The sequence below is a fragment of the Panthera onca genome, chromosome B1 (assembly GCF_046562875.1).
Source record: "Panthera onca isolate mPanOnc1 chromosome B1, mPanOnc1 haplotype 2, whole genome shotgun sequence".
NCBI classification, from domain to species: domain Eukaryota; kingdom Metazoa; phylum Chordata; class Mammalia; order Carnivora; family Felidae; genus Panthera; species Panthera onca.
In genome coordinates, this window is record NC_138342.1 from 42,455,011 (window position 1) to 42,480,883 (window position 25,873).

General features: G+C 40.1%; 2 protein-coding genes across 26 annotated transcripts in view; one reads left to right on the top strand and one right to left on the bottom strand.

The window, feature by feature from the left end:
• Positions 1-11,132, bottom strand: part of SCFD2 (sec1 family domain containing 2) — a 399,921-nt gene extending 388,789 nt beyond the window's left edge. Inside the window, exon 1 of one of the 2 annotated variants that reach the window (XM_060655043.3) lies at positions 10,155-11,132. In XM_060655043.3, coding sequence (XP_060511026.2) covers positions 10,155-10,992 — 838 coding nt within the window. In that variant the 5' untranslated portion in view covers positions 10,993-11,132. The remainder of the gene's footprint in view (positions 1-10,154) is intronic. The other variant, XM_060655042.3, reaches the window with a different exon arrangement.
• A 6,731-nt stretch (positions 11,133-17,863) lies between these two features.
• Positions 17,864-25,873, top strand: part of FIP1L1 (factor interacting with PAPOLA and CPSF1) — a 78,865-nt gene continuing 70,855 nt past the window's right edge. For 7 of the 24 annotated variants that reach the window (XM_060655005.3, XM_060655008.3, XM_060655020.3 and 4 more), the window contains exons 1-3: positions 17,866-18,127; positions 19,274-19,318; positions 19,422-19,461. In XM_060655005.3, coding sequence (XP_060510988.1) covers positions 18,043-18,127; positions 19,274-19,318; positions 19,422-19,461 — 170 coding nt within the window. In that variant the 5' untranslated portion in view covers positions 17,866-18,042. Of the gene's footprint in view, positions 18,128-19,273; positions 19,319-19,421; positions 19,462-25,873 lie in introns of all 24 variants that reach the window. The other 17 variants (XM_060655009.3, XM_060655023.3, XM_060655025.3 and 14 more) reach the window with 5 other exon arrangements.

A 25,873-nucleotide genomic window follows, 5' to 3' on the forward strand; every position in this document is an offset into this window, starting at 1 on the left:
ATCACTCAGCTTCTTAGATTTAGTCAAAAGGATATGTATATCTAGCATACTTGATAATGACAGATAAAGCAGGTATGGGCTTTCAAGCAATTGTCCTGCTCTTCTGAATACAATTTCTTCCATCTCTGGCTTCAGTTCTCTGGTTCAAGATTCATTTTTTACATTTAACTAGTGCTATTTATATGACCCAAAAAAGACTAAGAATTCAGGGCCTCTCAATGTCACAATAACTTCAGATTCTTCTTTTATGAAATGAATAAAATGGAAAGACTTGTATCACAGTTAAATTTTCAGAGAACTTAATTTTTCCTTTATTACAGAAATTAAAAAATATGATTTAAAAAGCTGAAGAATGGAAATCAACCAGAACCCAGTTATTTTGGCCAACGGCAATGTGGTCTAGTATAGCCACAGAGTGTTTTATTTCCCAATGCCATCTTTTCCAGGGTGCGTGTAGGAAAAAGAAATTGGAGGCATGGGTTCTAGTAGTCCCACAGTCCACTAGTTCCCTGTGTAATCTGAGGCAACTTCCATAAATGTGGTACTATCTTACCAAGCTATAAACTCAGAGTTGGTCCAACTGACACCTAAATATCTTCAAACCTCAAGACTTGAAATCCTATGTTAAGTCAATTGCTTCAAGGGCTAAACTCGTTTAGGTAACAGCACCAGAAAAATACCAATCCTGCATTATTCTGTGGATCATATGTGAATGTATATGCTAGTATCATTATCATAAGGCAGGTAACATCTTCACTCGCCTCTACTCAAACAGAATAAAGTGAGAAGCAAGAATTTAGACGTCCTCATTTACACTGTATGTTAATGATACTGGAATTAAAATAAAATATATATATGTATACATATACATATACACATACACATACATATACGAGCCCTCACAAGAGTTTAGTCACACTGTACTGAGGCTAAAAAGATAGAAATGCAAGAATAGCATTTTCTAACATACTCACAAACAGAATATTTTGAGGTTGTGCATATTGTCCCTTTGGGTTGAGATAGAGTTACTGGACGCTTTGAATTAGTATATTCAAAGACTCACTTCCTTGCTGATTGCCCATCATTCCTTCTCAAGAATCTGTGACTCTCTTTCATTATTTTGAGATGTTTCAGTATTTTATTATAGTTCTGTCTTGTAAGAACAATATATGTATTACTCCTAACGTTCCCTTCTACGTAGAAGGACAACAATTCGCGTAAGACTCCCAAAATTGCTTTACGTCCTTTAGTCAATCACTTTTCCCCTGGACTCTCCGGTTCTGTTCTACTTGCTACTCCTAGGATGGGCTCTGCCCTTGGGAAGAAGGAAAAAGACTCGCTCTGGTTCAGTCCTGCTGTTGTGTGGGTAAACCTTTCAATTCTGGGATTCAGTATTAGGAAGTCACTTGTCCATAGACATAAGAAGCCGCATTCCTTAATGTTTACTGTATCCATAATAAAACAAGTATTTTCACCTCCATCTGGCAACTTCTTATCCCATATTCAGTTGACTCACAATCTGGATGGGGAAAGCGGTGTTAGGTTATCAGATCTCTAATACTACTATTACAAGTATTACTGGCACCACTGTTTTTTAACACTACCTATGGCCGTCTCACATCAGTCAAATCGAGTACAAAGGGTGTGTATTAGATACTGCATACCCGTCAAAAGCCCACTCAAGGATTCCATACTATCAGGTAGGATTTTGCCGGGGAAGGGGTTGGGGGTAGGATAATCATAAGGCAGTATATATACAAGTTTATTCAATAAATACCTTTCCCCACACAGAAATCTTAGATAAGAGAATCACATAACATTCATTATACTGCCCCTAACTTGAATCCTCTCCTACCTTCCCTATCGCAGTGAATGGATTCTGCAACTGCCCAGGCTAGAAAACTTGGCATATCTTCTCTTAATCCTCTCCATTATATCAGCCACCACGCTGATAATTCTCTCATTTAAATACTTAATGACTCCTTTCTTCATTCTTTCCATTATTGACTCAGTTTAAAGTCACATCATTTCTCACCTAAGATGTTATAATGGTCTTCTGATCAATCTCCAAAATGTCTTGATTGTGGGTGTTGGTTTCACGACTGTCTGTTGTTGACAACACTACACACTAAAACTGATGAATATTACTATATGTAAACTATGCTTTAATAAACTGGACTAGAAAAAAAGCAAGCAAAACAACAGCAACAAAAAACTCACCCCATCAGAGTCTGACTCACCTCTCAGTTCCCACTTTGGAATCAATAGATCCATCCCCGACAATGTCCACCAGAAAACTCATTCAACAGGAAATGTGTGCCTGTACTTTGCCTGCCTAAAAATTTCTTACGACTCCTCACTGAGCATTAAATTTAAGGCTTTTGGAAAATGGCCCTAACCTCCTTCCTCATTATCCCCATCACCCTTTCTCATCTTTTACCACTCCTTCATTCATCCCAACCTTCATGCACCTTAAGCCCTAATAAAAAATGATCCAAAAAGGATTCCCAGAACAACCTATGCCCCTTCTTATGTCTTTGCACATGTGGGGAGCTTTTAAAAGAATTCTGATTCTAGCCTGCCCACCAGACCCATTTTTATTTTTTTTAAATATGAAATTTATTGTCAAATTGGTTTCCATACAACACCCAGGGCTCATCCCAACAGGTGCTCTCCTCAATACCCCTCACCCACCCTCCCCTCCCTCCCACCCCCCATCAACCCTCAGTTTATTCTGTTTTTAAGAGTCTCTTATAAAGACCCATTTTTAAAAATCAGACTTTCTGGGGTGGTTCGAAGGTGAAACCAGATTGAGAACCACTGACCTAGAAATTGTGACCCCTTAAAGGAGAATTTTGTACCTAAACCTTATGAAGGCACATGTCATTCACTCTAAACTTGCTGAGCTTTGGGCATTTTCATTTGGTTCTCAGTCTCTCATGGACAATAGCTTTGACTGATCTTTCCATTAGCACTTCTCAAACTTTACTGCACTTTCAAATCACCTAAAGATCCTGTTAAAATACAGATTCTGATTCATAAGTGTGGGCTGAGGCCTGAGATTCTGCATATTTAATTAGCTTCAGTTAAGCTAAGGCTTTAAGTCCCCAGGACATACTGAGTAGTGAGGCTTTATGTCACTATCACCTAGCACAGAAGCTGCACATAAAAATTGCTAAACAAGCATTTATGAAATGAACAGGTATCATCCATACCATTCTTTACACTTTGCTAAGTGACCAAAATTGTAGCGATGTGGCAGAATCATCATAGAAATCTCACTTATTCTGCTTTTTTTTTTTAACGTTTATTTATTTGTGAGAGAGAGACAGAGACAGAGTGCAAGAAGGGGAGGAGCAGAGAGAGAGGGAGACACAGAATCCAAAGCAGGCTCCAGGCTCCAAGCTGTGAGAACGGAGCCCAATGCGGGGCTCGAACTCATGAACCGCGAGATCATGACCTGAGCCAAAGTCGGACGCTTAACTGACTGAGCCACCCAGGCGCCCCTCACTTATTCTGCTTTTTGTTTTTTTCTCTAGGTATGACAGAATGCAGCTCCTGACAAATGGCTAGCTCTTACCAACTCTCATGTCCTTTAGTAGCAGGTGAGAGGTCAGGTAAGAGAATTCTTCTGGGTTACATGTGTGACAACTCATTCTTGTATTCATGTTCTTAGCCTTAGGGAGAAAACACATATTTGAAGTAATAAAACTTAAGTCATTTTAAATGCATATCATTAATTATTAAAAGTAAGAAACATTTTCCACTGCCCAATATATACCAGGCACTGTTTTAGGAGATAGATGTGTTAACTTATTTTACCCTCTCAATGACCCTGAGTGGGTATCTTCATTTTACAGATCAGGAAACTGAGACCTAGAAGTTGGGCACTTGCCCAAGGACCTACGACTAGGAAGAGGCAGAGCTAAGACCACCCTACCTAACCACTCATGCCTATTATACAACCTAGGGAGCAGTAGCAGCAGCCTTATATTGAGGCTCTACCTCAATCCCCTCACTCCTTCCGTTTATGATCCCGTATGACATAAGTCTGATCATGTCACATCGTAGTTCGAAACTCCCCAATTCTCCTATCATACTTTGGCTTTTACACTAAGTCCTTACTCTGCCCTATGGTGCATTCCTTCTGCCGATCTCTCCAACTTCATCTCCTACCACAAGCCTTCCGTGTTTGCAGGACAAGCTGAAGGGATCCACACTGACCTCCTACTGTTCTTCAAACATGTCAAACATATTCCCACCTCAGATCCTTTGCACCTGCCAGTGGGTCTTTATGTTCTACAACAAGACAGCCACACAGCTTGCTTCTCCTCTTCTTTCCATCTCTGCTCAAATGTCACATCCTCAGAAAGGCCTTCTCCAGCTATGCTATGCAAAATGGAAATCCTATCACTTTTTAATCTTACCCACTATATTAGTTATATATTGAATGAATGATTTCATATCCTTCCAACAGCACTTCAAGGTCACCATTTTACCCTGTTCACAAATGAGAAAACCCTCAAAGGTCAATGAAGAGCAAACAGCAACTAAGCCACTTAAGCCAGAACTTGACGTTATTATACTGAGGTGCATTTAACACCAGCAACATCATCAGTCTTCTAAGTCTTCTCAATCATACCTCACACTTGTGTTTTATTTTAAACCATATCCTCTGAACTCTAAAATATTCGCCAATTATTTTGTATTTTGTGGGAAATCAGATTGGGGGAAGAAAGAATAAATCGCTTTTCTGAACACGATGGCAGGATCGGAGCCCAACAACTGTGTTCAGTCTCTGAAGCTGCTAGCTGGATACCCTCTCAGCAGCATCTCTACTATCTAGCACAAGAGTTTCCAAACTTTTCTCTGTAGTAACGAATATGAGATGGGTTATGAGCACAGGCTCTGCAGTTAACTGTCAAGGTTCAAATCCTGACAGCCACTTACTAACTGTGTGATCTTGGGCAAGTTACATGACTCCTCAAGTTCTCTGTTTCCTCATTTGCAAAGTGGGGATAATTATAATACCTCAAACAACTATTGTGAAAATCAAAGGAGCTGAGATATGCAGAGTGGTGAGAAAAGTAATATGCTCTCAAATGTTAGCTGTTAACAGTCTCAAATTTCAATACTTTAACAAATAATATATACATCTTTTTTTTTTAATTTTTTTTTTAACGTTTATTTATTTTTGAGACAGAGAGAGATAGAGCATGAACAGGGGAGGGGCAGAGAGAGAGGGAGACACAGAATCTGAAACAGGCTCCAGGCTCTGAGCTGTCAGTACAGAGCCCAACGCGGGGCTCGAACTCACGGACCGCGAGATCGTGACGTGAGCCGAAGTCGGCCGCTTAACCGACTGAGCCACCCAGGTGCCCCAATAATATATACATCTTAAAACAAATATAAATGCATCAGTGTATCATAATCCGAGGAATAAGAGCCACGCTTTGAATTGGAAGTAAATCTTTAATCGAATGGATGTATTTTAAAAGTTTACATGAAACTAAAATTTAGAAGAATTGAACCAGGAGAGGAAATGTAAATCCCAGATTTACTGCCACCTCCTGTCTTTCGATTTTGAACTTGAAGATTATCAGCAAAGCACTCTAGTCAGTCTTAAGAACCACAAAAGAATGGAAAGGAAACAGACTCAAACCTTTTAGGGATTCATAAATCACATCCACCTTTTTAATTCTCCTTTGAAACAAACTGGAAGCCAGAACAGTCCATAGAATGTTGTACTTAGATGCCCTGTGCAAACATGCCTGACACACTCTGTAGGGACCCAGGCTTCCGGGTGGTCTAGACATGGCAAAAGTAAGCCAAAATCATAGCAAACAGACATCAGCAGCCATTTGCTTCTCAAATAATTACAACAAATTTTCTGTATTTCTACTGCATTTCAGTGTTTCTACAGTGGAGAGTTTATTAACTACTTCAGGAGAGTAAGGAAATTGTCTATCTTGTTTATCACTGTTTCCCTATACCTGGAAAAATAACCGGCACGTAGTAGGCCTTCAATAAATGTTTATACCAACTATTAGGCAAATTAGTATTACTCTCCACAAAGGTGATGACAAGAGATGAGAAAGAAATTTATCTGTACTGTAAGCAAGATGTTAAGAATGACAGGTATTTATGAATTATTGGAGGTTATTTTTGGTAGTGCTAATTTATTCTAAGAAGGTATATAAGCATATAAATTTTCTAATGGTAAATTGTCAAGGATGTTATCCAAAATATTAAACAACTAATAAAAAATACATGTACATGAAAATTAACACCTAAATCAAACCCTGAAAAATGTATTTCCTTTTGATCCCTATATTAAAACTGCTGTCAAGTAATTTAAATTGAAACTCAAAGTATTCAACTCATTCCAACAATTTCCAATCATCTTTTGATTTTTAGAAATTGTTGGTATCATCTTTTAAAAAAAAATGTTTTTAATGTTCACTTATTTTTGAGACAGAGAGAGAGCGTGAGTGGGGTAGGGGCAGAGAGAGGGAGACATGGAATCTGAAGCAGGCTCCAGGCCCTGAGCTGTCAGCACAGAACCCAACGTGGGGCTTGAACTCATCAAACTGCGAGATCATGACCTGAGCCAAAGTCAGACACCTAACCGACTGAGCCACCCAGGTGTCCCTGGTGTAATCTTTTATATGCTGCAGATATTACTGGATAAACAAAGCACCAATCTAAGTCACAATCTGATGTAAGAATCCACACCAAACTCTTGTAATAGCTTCTCCATTAAATGTATTGTCATGACTCCCAGGTCCTTATTCTTGTTACATCCCAGACAGATCAGGAAAAAATTTGAGCATGGTGATCAGGTATGTTCCTGGACACCATAGAGACTGGACCAACGACAGAGAGCATCCATGCTAACAATAATGCCACCAATACCATCCACCTACCACCCCATTCAGTTTGGGACCACCTTGGAGGAGGGCAAGTGTTGCATTCCCACAGCCATCACTGCCACCACCCCTCGCTGTCTCAGTACCCTCAGCAGCTCTGGGGGACCAGCTGTCTCCACACCAACACTCCCACACTCTCCTAGGTCCTATCACTCTTCTCTACTGGGCAACAGTAGTGGGGGACTTGCAGTCCCAAAAAGTAGAGGATTTCTCTCTCCTCACTAGTACAGAATTTTAATGTTTAAAAAACAGGTTTGACAACACAGCTACGTACCAACTGAAAATCAGTCTGGAATATTTCCAACAGGAGGTCATAAGAGTATGTTGAAACATCTTTGATACAAATCAATCATTAATCTGTTCATCCGGAAGACAATTTGAGTGATTATTGAAAAGGTATCCATTAAAAAGACTAATTTGGGGGCGCCTGGGTGGCTCAGTCGGTTAAGCGTCCGACTTTGGCTCAGGTCATCATCTCGCGGTCTGTGAATTCGAGCCTCGCATCAGGCTCTGTGCTGACAGCTCAGAGCCTGGAGCCTGCTTCGGATTCTGTGTCTACCCCTGTCTCTCTGCCCCTCCCCCACTCATGCACAGTCTCTCTTTCTCTGTCAAAAATAAATAAACATTTAAAAAAATTAAAAATAAAAATAAAAAGATGTTAATTTATAAATTACTAGGACCACAAGAACAAACTAATCCCAATTAGGGTTACAGAGTAGCTAGAAAAAGGTGGTCAGGGAAGCCTTGCCTGAGAAGCAGAAATCTGAGCAGAGATTCCAAAAAGTCAGCAAGAAAGCCACGTAGATACGTGAAGGAAGAACATTCCAAGCTGAGCTGCAGAAGAACTAACTTCAAAGGCCCTGAGGCTGGGACATACTTGGCATGTTGAGGGATGGCCAGGTAGCCAGTGAGGTGGGAGACTAATGTGTGAAGGGAGATCAATGAGAGAGGAGGTAGGAGAGGTATGCGCAGGCAGGTCTTGTAATGGCCTTGAAAACAATGGTAAAGAATTTGGATTTGACAGAGGGTGTGATGGAAGGCTGTGGGAAGATGGTCAGCAAGCAAATGGCATGTCAGATTTCCATATTCATGGGGATTACACAATAAACTATATTATCCGTGTATCTTTTGTATGTCTTAATATTTTTTTATATTTTTAACTCTCTGCGTCCTCTACTCCGCTGTGTCAAATGCTGCTTTGAGAGGGAGTAAAATGAATCCTGATAATTGAACATTGGATTTGGCAGTATGGAGGCCATTAGTGATCTTGTTGGAGATTTGAAATTGCTGGGAAGTACTGGGGGGGGGGAGCAATTAGAGGGGAAGGAGCCTAACTGAAGGGGACTCAAGGGAAAATTGGAGCAGATGATTGTAGAGACAGCAAGTACAGACAACTCTTTCAAGTTTGCTGTAAAATGGAGCAAGAAATAAAACAAGTTGGAGGACCATGAGGGGCTGAGAAAAAAGATGCTACATTCTGTTTGTACGTTGACCGGAAAAATCCAGTAGAAAAGATTTTTTTTTAATGATGATCTAGGAATAGGGGAGGGTACGTAACAGAGGTAAATCTTTGAGAGAAGTGAAAAGGGAAAGGACCTAGTCTGCAAAGGTGAAGAAGTTGTCATTAGATAGCAGCAGAGACAGTACCTCTCTTTTTAATACAAAGTAAAGAAAGAAAAATATGTGGGTGCAGATGTGCCACATTTGGTGATGGGAATGCATGGAAGTTTTCTGATGGCTTATATTTTCAAGAGTCATATACAAGAAAGAGATGCCTAAGACTTAACAGAACTGTCGCTATGATGCTGGACAGCCAGGACACTAAAGTTTGCCTAACTGAAGTCAGAACAGTGGGGGAGGGGCACAAAACTATATGACAGTTCATCGTGAAACGATCTGTCCTATTTGGGGCGTAAGGAAATAGAAGTATAAACAGTATACACCACACGCTCAAAAATTCAACAAACATAAACTCCTCAGGTGCTTTTTAATCCTTGTAAGAGTTCTGGGCGGTTACAGTTATACTTAAATCGCACTGACAGACTAGACACCTGTTTTTTCTGGTCACATAATTAAGCTGACATCTCAGTATTCTCATTTAGCTACTTTCTATTTTATGATCTGAAAATTAATCTTACAAGGTCAAAGACTCAAATACAGCTATTGTGGTTTTTACAACTTCATTCCACTGTTTTTCCGATCTACTCAGAAGAATGCTTGCCAAGGTCAGTTTCCTGATCATTCTCCCTGAATTTGGGTGTGGCCAGACTATACTACTAGTAACATTACATCTACCTAATTAGAGAATCATAAAGTTGACCTTTGAAAATATGCACATGTCACTATCAGAAAGTGTTTTCTCTTCATCTGTTTTAAGGGTTACATTTGTTCTCTACACATATAAATGATTGATACATTATTAAAATTTGAGATGACCTACCAAATCTTCAATAGAATGAGAGCTAAGAATCAATCAATGAACATTTGAAAATATTTTCTACAATTGTGGTTAGTCTCAACTGTATTTAATCTCAAGATATCCAATTAAATACAATCGAATCTTCAATAGAATGAGAGCTAAGAATCAATCAATGAACATTTGAAAATATTTTCTACAATTGTGGTTGGTCTCAACTGTATTTAATCTCAAGATATTCAATTAAATACAATTGCATTTAATCTCAAGATATTCAATTAAATACAATTGCATTTAATCTCAAGATATTTAAGTGTTTATTACCACTCATTTAAAGAGACCTAAAACTAAACTGTGATAATTTCATGTATTGTACAGTTTCTCTTGCACTGGTTCATCTGTCAACATCTCTCCCACAAATTAGAGCCGTCTTATGAAGCATTACTGTGAATACTGGCATCTGCACATTTCTAAAAAGTTCCCAGGTGTACAGTTCTCCTCCATGTCAGCATAATTCCATGTCCCCAGTATCTTTAGCTAGATGTAGTTGCGTTTAACAAAGCAGTGCATGTTAAAGATGTATTTACCCGTTACAGCGTTTAACAAATTGACTACTGTAATTGCTAATTTGCTTGTGTGTATTCCCCTCTAGATGACAAACTCTGTAGGATCAGGAGCTGTACCCATCTAGTTGATCTTTGTATCCTCAACTTGACATATAGTAAGAGGTCAATAAAGCATATACTGAATCAGTGAAAGTCCCAAAACTTTGGAGAGTGGTTAGGAAGACCCACAGCAACCCCACTTACCCGTGAGATCCAGAGTTCTGTCCACAAAGACCACTGATGCCCTGCCTGTGGCAGTCTTCCTCCTGTTCTTGGCAGGGGCATAATTAGCCAGATCTGCAGCGATGATCCGACTGAGGGAACCTACGGCAAAACACTCCTCCCGCACCCCCAAATGCTCACACAGAGAACTGAGGCCTGACACCAGGCACCTGATCTGCAGAAACAGCTCAGGGGTCAGGGCCGTGGCATCCACCTCACTCAGGCTTCCTAGTCTCCTCTTGTCCGGTCGGGCACTGTTAAGGAGATGCACATCCTGGGGGAGCAGTGGAAAAAGGGAAGCAAAGGCTGGAGTCAAGGCAAGGTGGGGAGCCACAGGGGCGAGCAACAACGGGACGTGCAGCACCTCGGCGGTGTAGTTCATATTGCCCATCCACTCACACAGCTTCTCCTCCAGTTGCTCGAACACCGGCTGCTGCCCTTCCAGCTCGGCCGCTGCAGCCGCCGGCACGTGATTAGCGGTGAGGTGGACAGCGTGGTTCACGGCTGTGACCACCACACAGTACTGGAAGTGACTGCGACAGATGATATCCCGTAGGGTCTCCACGGTCCGGCCTTTCAGCAGGCAGCTCAACACAAACACCGCCTTAGGCTGCTTGGCTCCACCACCAACTGCGGCGGGCTCGAACTCCCGCAGGTGACACTCAGGACCTCCCACCGCCTCCAGAAGCCGCGTGGATCCGCAGCCCCAGTGCAGGCTCTCGGCGCAGGCGGCGTCCAGGTAGACCAAAGCCCGTTTCACTTTGGCCAGCACCTGCTCCCAGCCTTGCTGGGTAAAGGACAGCACGGCCGGGGCGCTCATGGTTGGGGGCTCGCAGACTCCGGGCGCTCGAGTGCAGAAACTTCTTTCAGAACTCACAGCTTCCGGGAATTGGGCTCCTGAAGGCTTTGACAGTCAACACAGTACACGTGGTGCTGCCTCTGACTTGTCCAGTGTCCGCGCACATTGATGACGTAGCGGAGCGTGATTGGCTGGCGCGGAGAACTTGCGGAAGGACGGTGGGGGCTGGGGAGAAGAGGGCAGGGCTGTGTGGCTCCTGGGTGATTCGGAAGGGCTGGGCCTCACTAAACTGTTTTCTTCTCCTCTCCCTCTGGGCTCAGGTTACCTTTCCCTGCGTCTTGAGAAATCTCTGGGATAATAAAAGCGAATCCGAAATTTGGCATTTTCCTTGGATCCTCTACACGTCTCTAAAAGCAGGTTTGCTCATCTAAACTCAGAGCCGCCAATAGAAAATGAAAACAACCAAGTGATGTGTAATTTTTGTAGTTAATAGATTGCTGTCACATACATTATAGCGCTCAAGCCTCATAAGAAACCTACTGGTCTCGTTTTCACTTTCTCCATCTTCTTTCCCTCATTTCATTGGCACTAAATCTGGATTTGCTTCAAAAATCCTAGAATCCAGCCCCTTCGGCCCATCCATCCTTGGCATCACCGGCTTAATCCACCGTCACCACTCAACTGGACACTAGCGATGATCCCCCATCATTTCCCAGTTTTATATCTCTTTTCCCTCCAATTCAGTTTTCTTCCTAATGAACTAAGCTGGTCCTACCAAGTCTGGCCCAGTTGCCTATAGGATACAGCCAGACTCCTTGTAATGGCACAAATCCTTCATGATTTCTCAATTTCTCCCCAGCTAATCCCTGCCTAGAACAGTGTATGCATGCACAATTAAGTCAGTAGATTGAGCCCAGAATGTTACACAAGTTCAGTTCAATTCAATCACTATTTGTTAAGCACTTACTAGGTATAATCACTGACCTAGGCAACAAAGGCACAATGGTTAATGAAATAAATTCCTTGATCCATGAAGAATTTTCACCTCTGCTAAATATTTGCCATATCATGACGTAACTTTTAACAATCTTGTTTTCCTACAACATTATACACTTAAAGGCCTGGTATATCCAACGCAAGAAAATAACATGTTTTTAATAAATGTTGATTAAATGATCAATAAATGTTCAATCATATCCATATAATAAATGATATAGTCAATGAACTTTTAATGGACACGTACAATATTTGAGACACTGTGTTAAGCATTGATCATATAAATAGAAATAAGGCACAGCCTTGCCTTCAAAAGAATCTGAAATAAAAAGACCCCCACATGTAAAGAAAGCAAATGCAATACAGTTACAGAAGCAATTTTTTTTAATGGATAAGAGTTACAAAAGAGGAAAAATAATTTTGATTGCATTAAGGAAAAAAGGAAGTGGTCAGAAGAAGTTGCATATAAGACATGAGTTTTGAGTTGTCTGCAAAGAAAACCAGGTGTTCACCAGGTGGACAGGATAGGGAGGAGCATTCCTGGAAGTCCCAAGCAGAGGCTGCATGGACAAAGGTATAGAGACATGAAACCATACAACACATTCTCTGGAAATACACACAGTGTTGTATAGCTGGAGTGTATTGTATGAAGAGAGGCCCAAGCTGAAACAGGAGCTAGGAACTAGAAAAAAGGGACAAGATCAGAGTGAGTCTTACTTTTGATTCTAAATAGTAGCAGCCAATTGAGTACAGTTAAAGTGTTGTTAGGAGTGGATATAATTTGTTCACATCTGGAGTTTTAGGGGGGAAAGAATTCTAAATGGAAAACAGTTTGAGTGATAAGATTTAGGACAGGGAGATTATTTAGAAAACAGTCACAGCAGGTGATGGGTATTGAGGAGGGCACCCATTGGGATGAGCACTGGGTGTTGTATGGAAAACAATTTGACAATAAATTTCATATAAAAAAAAAAAAAGAAAAGAAAACAGTCACAGAAACAACTCTGGGTGAGAACAGGTAAGGATACCAACAAAGCGGCTAGACAGAGTGGGGTATATAAAAAGATGTTACGAAGATTGACAAAGAGAATGAGATAGAGGGAGGATTCCAGGTTCACACCCAGTTTCCTGGCTGGATGACTGCTAAGTAGTGATCACTGAGATTCAGAAAACCAGAAGAGAAGCAGATTGGGGAATAAATGCACTGAGTTCAGTCAGGACATGTATTTGTTTAATTGTGACAAAATACATAAAATTTACCATTTAACCATTTTTAAGTATACAGTTCAGTAAATTATTTGCACAATGTTGTAAAACCAGACTCCAGAACTGTTTTATCTTGCAAAACTGAAGCTTTATGTCCATTAAACAAGAACTCCCCATTGCCCCTTCCCACTGGCAACCACAATTCTACTTTCTATTTCCATAAGTTTACTATTCTAGATATCTTATATAAATGAAATCATACAGTATTTGTCTTTTTGTGACTGACTTATTTCACTTAGCATAATATCATCAAGGTTCATCTAACATATGAGTCAGAATTTTCTTCCTTTCTAAGGCAGGATTACATTCCATTGTCTATATCATTGTATACTGCATTTTTGGGTACTGAAAGTTTGGATTTTTTGTGTAACAGGAAGCTATTGAAGGGTTTGTGTTACTCGAAATGCAGTGTGGCAATGGAGATGGAGGGAATTAGATTTGGGATATATTTTACAGGAAGAACTAATGGGCCTTGCTAACAGGTTTTCCTCGGTATGAGAGGGATTCGTAAGGGAAGGAGAGGAATCAAGGGTAATTCGTTGAGTTTTGGCTGGAACAACGTTGGATAATGATTACTGATAAAGAGAGTATGGCAGTGGGACAGGAGAGGTTTGGGAGGGCAACTCACAGGTTGTTTTTGGCATAAGTTTGACATGCTTACTCAATATCAAGGAAGGCATCAGTGAAACATCAGAGTGAGCTCAAGGACCAGTTGAGACTACAGAAGCAAAACTGGGAGTCATTGGCTGTCAGTGACATATATCACATAGACAGTATTAAAAGTCATGGGACTGGAGGAAATGACCTTGGGAGACAAGGTAGACAGAAAAGAGAAGAGAATCCAGGAAAAATCCATTTCTTGCTCTCAGATATTACGGTGGAGTCAAAAGAATTCCTGCTGAAATTGCATGCTTGAAGATAATCAGATTTACTTTATTTCAATGTGATTTGTACTTCTTTGCTCAGCATAATTAGCAATTATTATTCCTCACAAAATCAAACATATCTCCTTTTGCCTCATTTCTAAGCCCTCCACATGGATGATCAATGTTTGGCTTAAGGGTTTACTAAGCACTTATCTGGTGAAGACAGAAATAAAAAAAAATTGTTCTCATTCTTAAGGAGCGTGCAGTTTACACAACAGTATAGAGCTGAATAGGAGATGACACAATTTTCCAGAAACAAATAGCAATATAAAAATTAGTATTAAAATATGTCAGAATGCAGAGGAAGATGGATAATTGGTGCTTAACTCCCCATTGAAGTACCTATAAAGGAAGTATCTAGAAAGAAACAAACTGCACTCTACATATCTGCAGTGATTCAGGTTGTTCAAAGGACAAAAGGCCTAAACCATAGCATACCACCATCTTGCCTCTAACTTGTCACATGCATTGACATTTGAACCCTCACTTTAGCTTTGTTAGCTTTACAGGATGCAGGTGTAATTTGATATTTTAATATATCAGTTTACTGATGAGGAAACTGAAGAACATTGAGATTTAAGGGACTTAACTAAAGTTGGCAGTGAATAACACAGTCAGGCCTAAATGCCATATTCATGCAAAGCACATTAACGAGTACTTGCTATCTACTAGATATTGAGCAAGGCACTTTTATTTGATTTTTACCTCTTGCCGTCATTTTAATCATCATCTATTAAGCAATCCCTTTCAGTACTTCCCAAAGAGAGATATATTTAAACTGATGCTTAGTTATTTTGGGGTTTTTTTTCCTAAGAACCAACAAACTGCACACACACACACACACACACACACACACACACACACACACCCATACACAGACACACACAATGATAAGATGGAAAACAAATATAATCATAACATATAGAGTATTGTAGTTTGAAGAGGTCTTAAGTTTATATCATGTCTTCAAATTACCTATCTTTAAACTCTGCTGGTGAGTAGGGAGATAAAGAAGCTTATCCAGGCAAGGAACTCAGTATAAAAAGGAAGGAAGGAAGAGGCCTTTTATGAGTGGTTATTAGTGATTTATGGGCTTCTCTGCTTGTGAAAATCTTTATTTTCAAAGCTGAGCTGAAATGCTACCTCCACTGTAAAGGCAATTCTGATGCCTCAGTTATTATTCATCAACTCTTCAGTTCAGTTTAAGTAGCATCTTAAAAGACAAGCTTATTTTAGGTAGCCGAAAGGAGAAAGACAATCCATGGCAGAAGGCAGTTGGTTCTTCCATAAAAGCACCAAAGTTCATTATAGACTCATGGAATAATAAATAGACAGGACTATGAGTGACTGCCTTAAGATATTCCCAAGCAGACTGTAAAATTGTCATTCCATTACTGTCAGTAGAGGCCAAGATCTAAGTGCTGGGCACCATCTCATGAATAAGTGGCATGTAAGAAGATGCCCTGTTTGAGGAAGGACTTCATCTAGTTAAGAGTTCTAGGAAGGTAGATGTAATTACCATAGGATGTGAAACACACATGCCATAGAAGCAGCATAGAGTCTAGAAGGGTGTAATTAGCTCTGCTCTACCCACCTTCCAATAACTCTGATCTCATCTCTATCCTCTTTCTTACTCCCTCCATTCGATTTCATTTTGGGTTCCTTGAATGCACCAAGCACACTTCTGCTTCAGGGCCTTTGCAATTCCTATTCTCTCAGTCAGATAGGGCTTCACCCAGAAGTCCACAAGGGCTTACTTCTTTCCTCCATTCAGCTCTCTATTCTTATGTCACGTTATGAGAATAGCTTTCCCTGATCTCTTATTATAAAATTGCACCTAATCCCTCTTCATCACTCTGCTCTAGGTCCCCCTATCCTGCTTAGTCTTCTTTATAATCCTTATCACAACTTGACAAAGCTGTACATTTATATGTTCATTGTCTGTCTTCCTTCATTAGAATGAAAGCTTCACCAAGAGGAAGGACCTTGTTTTACTCCTTGCTGAATCTGCATAGCTTAGAAGAGTCTCTGGTACTTGGTAGACCCTCCATAAATATATTTATAGAACAAAGAAATGGAAGGAAATAAAGTGGGATTCAGGAAAGATATCACAATGTTGACCTCAACATTGATACCTCAACAGAGTTTAGAAGACTGCAAGGGATTATCCTAAACAGATAAGGGAGACTGGGAATAGCCTTTGAGTCTTCAAAGGTAAGGGGAGATTAAAACCACATGATTTGTTTAAATAAGGGGAGATGGTGTGGCATTGTTGGGATGTAAACATTTCATTTGTGTTTCTATTAAAGCATATCCATCTTTTTTCCCTTGTAGGGGAACTAATTAAGACACTTCTGACTTTCTTAATAAATTGATAGCATTTTAAGAGCATAGACTATGCTTTATTCATATTTTTGTTTTCCAAGTTCTTAAACAGCAGATATTCAATAATTGTTAAATGAAGAACAATATTTATTGACCAGACAGCGAGTAAACCCATGATTGATTTGTAAACTAGAATGACTTCCTGTTGAAAACGGAGTGTCCTATTCGAAAACTTTTGGACCAAAAGAAACCTTAGAGACCATTAAATTCAGCTTTCCCATTTTGTAGATGAGAAAACTGAAGCAAAGAAAGGTTAATTACCTGAGGTCATGCAACTAAGTAGTTATAGTTAAGAACTAGAACACTAATTTCGACCCATCATAGATGACCTTCTCCTTAAAAGATGTGTTCAAAGTAGCCTGATGATGTGGCATTATTTACTAAAAAACTGAACATTATGATCTTGGAGAAATACTTGTAAAAATCTGCAAGAAGTCATTTACAAGGCTTTTGTAAACGTTTGTAGTGTTTTTAGGGAGGGTGGTTAAAGTGAAAAGTTGAAACCAACCTAAATGTACACCACTAGGGAAATAGCTATATACATTTTGTGATAGCCATGCTATGGAATATTGGGAAGCACTTAAAAATGGAAATAGTTTGATGTATACTAACATGGGAAGGATCTCCAAGACCCTTCATAAAAATTAAAAAAAAAAAAAGCAATCCGCAGAATGATACACAGTATCGCACCCTTTAAGATTCGTTAATCTCAGGTTCTTCCACCAAAACAATACACGTGAAGTAAACATATAGAAAATCCGAGGATTCACACCAAACAGAAAACGAGGGATACTTGTGCAAAGGACGGTAGTGGATGAGGGGGGTCTTCGACCTTATGTGTAATGTTCTATTTTAACAAAGAGAATGCATTATTCATTCACGAGCTCGGCTTTCGTTTGCTGTTAAAATTAAATATTCAATAAAGTAGGCATTGTTTTCCTCTCTAATGAGAAACGAGTGATAAGGTAACAATTCTGTGTCGAGTGATACAACATGTGAAGAACGATACAAGGCCTTTAATAAGATTAAAACACAGCCAAAAAAGTTGAGAAAGAAAGCGTTAAAGGACAAGGGAACAAAAGTACGCTGGCCGGCATAGGCAGTTTATCAGAGGAAAGGGTGGGGGAGGGGAAACCTCCCCGACGCAGGACGCCAGGGGAGAAGGCCACGCTAAAAAGGCAAAACGGGATTCCACAGGGGCGGGGCCAACCACGGCGCGCATGCGCAACCAGGTCCAGGTGGCCGGCGCCGCGGAAGCGAAGCCTCCTAAAGACGCCGCGCGCTGGTGCTGCTGCTGCGCCTGCGCAGGCGGATCGCCGCCGGAGTCGTCTTGTTTGCAGGCTGAACGCCGCGGCCGCCTTTCCTGGATTTGAGTCTCGCGCTTTCTTCGTTTGCTCGCCGGCGGGTTCGCGCCCCTCTCGCGCCCCCGGGCAGCGAGGCTGGGAAGGGGTTGGAGGGGGCTGTTGATCGCCGCCTTTAAGTTGTGCTCGGGGCGGCCATGTCGGCCGGCGAGGTCGAGCGCCTAGTGTCGGAGCTGAGCGGCGGGACCGGAGGGGATGAGGAGGAAGAGTGGCTCTATGGCGGTACGGAACTTCCTGTCCCTTCTCTCACTCCCGGGTTCTCTCAGGCCTGCCCTCCCGGCCCGTCAACGGCCGGCGTCCTGGGCCCCTCATGCCGCCCCTGGGGCCTCTGGTACGGAGCCTCCTCCGGCCTGAGAGTTAGGCCGAGTGCGGCGTGCGCCTCCCCGCCCCCAGCCTCCTCCCGCCCAGCCCACGCCCCCATCACGCAGCCACCCCGCGGCCGCCGGGCTGGGCCGGGGGCTGGGCACCGGGCCGGACCCCGTCTCCCGGTCCTCCCCGCCGGGGATTCCCGGCCGCCTCGCTTCCGCGCTCTTTCCCCTACTGTTCTATCTCGATTCTGAGCTCTGTTGGTGTGTCTGTTCTTGTCCCTTGGCTGTAGGATGCCCTCCCTGCCCCTTTCTTTCAGAAACAGTCTTTCTGTAATAATAGCTAAATAAAGTTGATGCTGTAAAACTAACGTCTTGTTTCTTGATGGTCAGTTTGTATGGAATGCACCTGCAAGGGTACCTCCTTGTCTGAAAGTCGTGCTTTAAAAATAATTAATTAAAAGAGAGAGAGAGAGAGAAAGAGATGGAATACATTATGGCCCATAAAGAAAACCCCGAATGTCTCCTGTATTAAGGTGAAGTTTTTCTTTTTTAAGAGACTGCTCTTTAACCCACATCATTAGAAGTATCTCATGTCCCTTAGCCTTATAGTTTTCAGTTATCTCGTATATATCTTTTTCCCCCAAAATAGGTTCAGTGCACTTTGTACTCCCCTCTTGAAAGGGACTTGACATCTATCTTTTAACTTTTCATTAAGTCACAGTCTCTTGTCTGTTAATGATAAGTAGATTTGAAAGTTAATTATTTATTCCTTACCTAAAATATGTATTCTTTAGTGTAGTAAAAGTGCACGTTTGAGCACCATGCAGCTCCTTGATGCTGTGGCTTTGACAAACCTGTAAAATTGTCTTTGGTGGCAAGATTCAGCATTAGTAATATTCTTTGGAATGTAAATGTGTAGGGTTTCCTTAACAAAGATCTAGAAATTTTTAATGCCTCTTAAATTAAGCTTACTTTTATAAAAGTAAAGTCTTTTTTTTTTCATAAAAGACATATCTTGTTAAGTCATTATAAGGTGATCTAACTTTGGATGTGCTTATAGGCCCATGGGACGTGCATGTGCACAGTGATTTGGCAAAGGACCTAGGTTAGTGCTTGTGATGATCACTTCAGATTTTCATAATACTGGTTTCTTTAAGAGTGGTTTGTTTGTTAATTTTATTTATTTATTTATGTATTTTTTTTGGTAGATGAAAATGAAGTTGAAAGGCCAGAAGAAGAAAATGCCAGGTTAGTGGAACTTGTTGTCGATACTTCTGCAGATTGTGTGGTAACAGTGGTTCTGTCAACACATTGTCAAATTTATTTCATAGTCTTTGGCTTAATTACAGCACACTGACTTAAAGTTCGCAGGCGTTGAATCCGTTAGAGTTTTCTATTTCAGGACCTAATCAGTTCTGTGTTTATTTGCTAGTGTAGGGGACAAAGTGTTTGAGGTAAGGGTTTGAATACTCCTCACTATTAAGTACTTTGTACTCTTAAGTGAGTTCAGAAGTGGAATATACGATTATAACCATTAGACTAATAAGAAAAAACTTTAAAAAATGTTTTTGATAAAAAAAAAAAAGAATCCTTTAAATTACTAGTTTCACAATACCTTTGATGGTGTAGTGCACTTTGGTTATCATTTCCATGTTTTAAAATATTTAAAGTCAGATATTTAATGAATTTGTTATAAGATTGATTCCCTTTGTTAGACTACTAGAAATACATGACTATCGTTTATAGAACACATAAAAGCAGCTTGAAACTTCTCCAAATTTCGAAACAACTCACACATGGGAGTCCGTTGACATGCTTACATTACTGATCAAATGTAGTATCAATGCCTTGATGTCCCATAATGAAGGCATGGTTAAAAAAAAGAGCTTTGAAAGATTATTTGGGTTTAAAAAGTAGAGAAAATACCATTTTACACCTGCTAGGATGGCTGTACTCAAAAAGAAAGTAACAGGTGTTGGTGAGGACATGCAGAAATTGGAACTCTCATACACTGATCGTGGAACTGTAAAAAGGTTCGGCTACTTTGGAGAACAGGCAGTTCCTCAAAAGGCTAAGCACAGTTACTATATGATCCAAGAATTCCAGTTCTACATAGATGCTTTAGAAAAATGATACATATCCACACAAAAACTTGTACATGAATGTTCATAGCGTTATTTATAATAGCCAAAAAATGGATATAAGTGCCCATCAAATGATGAATGGATGGACAAAATATGGTATATTCATACAGTGGAATACTATATAGCAGTGAAAAATGAAGTGCTGATACCTGTAACAACATGGATGAATCTAGAGAACATTATGCTAATTTAAAGAAGCCAGTCCCCAAGGACTACATATGGTATGATTCTGTTTATATTAAAAGTAGAGAATAGGTAAATGCATAGAGTGGTTGGCAGGACTGAGGTCGGGAAAATGGGGAGTGACTATTAATATACGCAGTGTTTCTTTTTGGGGTGATGAGAATGTCCTGGAATTAGGTAGTTGTAATGGTTGCACTATTTTGTAAACATATGAAAAGTCATTCCGTTGATTGCTTTAAACGAATGGTTTGTGTGCATATGAATCTGTTTCAAGCTGGCAGGGTTATACCTTGGAGATACTGTGGGTTCAGTTCCACACCACTCCAATAAAGTGAGTCAGATGAATTTTTTGGTTTCCTGGTGCCTATAAAAGTTATGTTTATAATGTTGTCTCTCTTTTTTTTAAAATAGTTTCAACTTTTTTTTTTTTTTTTTTTTTTTTTTTTGAGAGAGAAAGAGGAAGGCAGAGATAGGGACAGAAGATCCAAAGTGGGCTCTGCTCTGACAGCAGCAAGCCTGATGCAGGACTCAAACGCACAAACTTCGAGATCATTACCTGAGTGGAAGTTGGACACTCAACTGACTGAGCCACCCAGGACGCCACTATACTGTAGTCTCTTAAGTGAGATGGTACTATGCCTAAAAGACAATATACGTACCTTAATTAAAAACTATTTTTATGCTAAAAAAAAAAAAAAATCCTAACCATCATCTGAGCTTTTGGCAAGTCATAACGTTTTTGCTGGTTGGAGGGTCTTTGAAATTGAACTCTGCTGACTGATCAGGGTGGTGGCGGCTGAAGGTTGAGGTGGCTGTGGCAGTATAAGACAATGACCTCTGCCACATGCACGGACTTTTCCTTTCATGAACGACTTCTCGGTAGCACATGATGCTGTTTGTTAGCATTTTGATAGTAGAACTTCTTTCCAAATTGAAGTCAATCCTCTCAGACGCTGCTGCTTTATCAGCTAAGTTTATGTAATATTCTATATTCTAACTCCTTTGCTGTCATTTCCACAATCTTCACAGCGTCTTCACCAGGAGTAGATTCCGTCTCAAGAAACCACTTTCTTTGCTCATCCATGAGAAGCAGCCCCTCATCTGTTCATGTTTTGTCCTGAGATTGCAGTAATTCTGTCACATCATCAGGCCCCACTTCTCATTCTAGTTCTCTTGTTATTTCCACCACGTCTGCAGTGACTTCCTCCACTGAAGTCCTGAACCCCTCCCAGTCATCCACGAGGCTCGGAATCAACTTCCAAACTCTTCTTCATATTTGGTATTTGGACCTCTCCCCATGAATCATGGATGGATTTTTTTTTAATTTATTTTTTAATTTACATCTAAGTTAGCATATAGTGCAACACTGATTTCAGGAGTATATTCCTTAATGCCCCTTACCCATTTAGCCCATCCCCCCCCCCCCCCACAACCCCTCTAGTAGTCCTCTTTTTGTTCTCTATATATTTGTTTCTTATGTTTTTATATTATTTTTGCTTCCCTTATGTTCATCTGTTTTGTATCTTAAATTTCTCACATGAGTAAAGTCATATACTTTTCTTTGAGTAATTTCACTTAGCATAATACTCTCTAGTTCCTTCCATGTAGTTGCACATGGCAAGATTTCATTCTTTTTGATTGTCGAGTAATACTCCATTGTGTGTATATATATATATATATATATATATACACACACACACACACAATATATACATTGTGTATATATATATATACACCATGTCTTCCTTATCCATTCAATGGATGAATGTTTTTTTGTTTTTTGTTTTTTTTTCTTTTTTTTTCTTATTTATTTTTAATTTTTTAAATTTACATCCAAGTTAGTTAGCATATAGTACAACAATGATTTCAGGGGTACATTCCTTAATGTCTCTTACCCATTTAGCCCATCTCCCCTGCCACAACCCCTCCAATAACTCTCTGTTCTGCATATTTAAGAGTGTCTTATGTTTTGTCCCCATTCCTGTTTTTATATTATTTTCCTTCCCTTATGTTCATCTGTTTCGTATCTTAACTGACTGAGCCACCCAGGTGCCCCCATCTGTTTTGTGTCTTAAAGTCCTCATATGAATTAAGTCATATGATATTTGTCTTTCTCTGACTAATTTCTCTTAGCATAATACCCTCTAGTTCCATCCACGTAGTTGCAAATGGCAAGATTTCATTCTGTTTGATTGCCGAGTAATACTCCATTGTGTGTGTATGTGTGTGTGTTGTGTGTGTATATACATATATATATATGTATATACGCACTACATCTTCTTTATCCATTCATAATGGATGGATTTTTTTTTTTTTTTTCCCAACGTTTATTTATTTTTGGGACAGAAAGAGACAGAGCATGAACGGGGGAGGGACAGAGAGAGAGGGAGACACAGAATCGGAAACAGGCTCCAGGCTCTGAGCCATCAGCCCAGAGCCTGACGCAGGGCTCGAACTCACAGACCGCGAGATCGTGACCTGGCTGAAGTCGGACGCTTAACCGACTGCGCCACCCAGGCGCCCCAGGATGGATGTTTTTAATGGCATCTCGAATTATGAATCCTTGCCAGAATGTATTCAGATTATTTTGCCCAGATCTTCCAGACAACTGGAATCATGGTCTCTAACAACTATATGCTTATGAAATGTGTTTCTTCAGTAATAAGACTTGAAAGTCAAATGACTCCTTGATCCATGGGCTGCAGAATGGATATTTGTTTTATGGGGCATGGAAACATTAATCTCCTTGTGTGTCTCCAACAGAGAGCTCTTGAGTGACCAGGCACATTGTCGATGGGCAGTAATATTTTGAAAGGAATCTTTTTTTCTGAGCAGTAGTCTCAACAGTGGCTTAAAATATTCAGTAAACCATGTTGTCAACAGATGTGCTGTCATCCAGGCTTTGTTGTTCCACTTTTAGGGCAGAGGACAGGCAGAGTGGATTTAGCATAATTCGTAAGGGCCCTAGGATTTCAGAATGGTAAATGAGCGTAAGTCACCAGCTGCATTAGCCCCTGACAAGAAAAGAGTCAGCCTGTCCTTTGAAACTTTGAAGCCAGGCCTTGACTTTTCTTGAGCTGTGAAAGTCCCAGATGGCATCTTCTTCTAATAGGGGGCTGTTTTATCTACATTGCAAATCTGTTTAGTGTAGCCACCTTTATGAATTATCTGAGTGAGACCTTCTGGGTAACTTGCTGCAGCTTCTATATCAGCACTTGCTGCCTTGCCTTGCACTTTACGTTACAGAGATGGCTTCTTTCCTTAAACCTCACGAACCAACCTCTGTTAGCTTTGAACTTTTTTCTTGCAGCTTCCTCACCTCTGTCAACCTTTACAGAATTGAAGAGAGTTATAAGGGCTTTGCCCTGGATTAGCCTTTGGCTTAAGGGAATGTTGTGACTGGTTTGGTCTTCTGCCCAGACCACTCAAACTTTATATCAGCAGTAAGGTATTTTTACTTTCTTATCATTCGTGGCTTCACTAGAGTTTAGCTCTTTTAATCTTCTTCAAGAATTTTTCTTTTGTGTTCACACCTTTGCCAACCAGTGGCAGAGGCCTAGGTTTTGGTTTTTGACATGCCTTCCTACTAAGCTTAATCATTTCTAGCTTTTGAATTAAAGTGAGAGACCTGTGGACTCTTTCACTTGGACACTTAGAGGCCATTAGAGGGTTGTAAATTGACCCAGTGTGGATATTGTTGTGGTTCAGGGAATAGGCAGCCTAAGGAGCAGGAGAGAAAGAAGAGGTGATGGTTGGTCAGTAGAGTGGTCAGAACACACAAAATATTTATTAAGTTCACCATCTTAAATGGTTGTGATTCATAGCTCCCCAAAACAATTATAATAGTAACATCAAGGAGCACTGATCACAGACCACCATACTAAATACAATAGTGAAAAAGTGTAAAATATTACCAGACTCACCAAAATGTGACAGAGACACAAGGTAAGTGAATGCTATTGGAAAAATTGCACTGCTAGGTGACACAGTGTTGCCACAAACCTCAGTTTGTAAAAAATTTATCTGGGAAGTGCAGTAAAGTGAGGTGTAATGGAGCCAAGCATGATAAAAGGAGGTACGTATGCACTTGTTAAAAAGTGAATGAAGGGAAGAAGTAAGGCATAGAAATAGAACTACCTTAAGGGATGCTGAAATTATATTTCCTCACTTAAAAATATCCCCTTTATTGGAAGACTTTTTTTTCACTCATTGCTATATCATGTGAAATTTTATCATTCAGTTTTGAAATTTGGTCCAACCCAGTTCCTAACCCTAATCTCAGTTACTCACAAAGTTGATTTGTGTAGCTTATAGTTATGACAGTAATTGAAAACTTCTTCATACTGCTTTTTAATTGGTGAAGAATCAATGGATAATGCTACAGATTCACAATTAAATACCTTTTTTTATGAGCTAATCTTTATTCCATTAATTTTGTTAGTATTGGTTCTTGGTTACAATCCTTGAAGACTATTTTTTGATTGAATGAATGTCCTTTAATTTTTTTTATACTCAGTGTGATTTTTTTTTTTCTTAAATGTTTGTTTACTTTTGAGAGAGACAGAGACAGACTGTGAGTGGGTTAGGGGCAGAGAGAGAGGGAGACACAGAATCCGAAGCAGACTCCAGGCTCCGAGCCGTCAGCACAGAGCCCAATGTGGGCCACAAACTCACGAGCTGTGAGATCATGACCTGAGCTGAAGTTGGAGGCTCAACTGACTGAGCCACCCAGACGCCCCTTAGCGTGATTAAATGTATTGGAGGAAAGCCTCTACCTTCCTTGAGCATTACTGTCAAAATGTCTTTATATTCTTTATTAAAAATTTATTTGGAGAGCTATTAAGTTTATTTCATTCTGTGGAAAAGTTCTACTCTTAAAGCTTAATTTTTCTAGAAAAAGCTTGTAATTTTATATTTGTAGCATTTTAATGTTGATAGGGAATTAAAACTTTTAGAAGTATTGGGTAAGGCATGTTCACCAAACCCGTGTTCTGGTATTCAGCTTGGACTGATCAGAGTCCTTGCTATTAGAGTTCTCCCCAGCTTCTTTGTGACCAGTTCATTGTTACAACTTCTTAACCACTGTATTATGCTGTGTCCAATTTTGTCATGTTGTTTAGTCCAAGGTTTGGCTAACTACACTGTTCCATGGCATAAAAAGCATGCTAAACTTGTTTCTGGCTACCTAGGAACTTACTTAAGCAGGAGGTAAATGTACTGAAAAATTATAGTTACATATTTTCTTGGGTCAAGCAGTAAAACAATGAAAACTTCACATTCAAATTTTCAATTATTATCTTTATTTTGCTTTATATGAGGATTGTACTACTGTA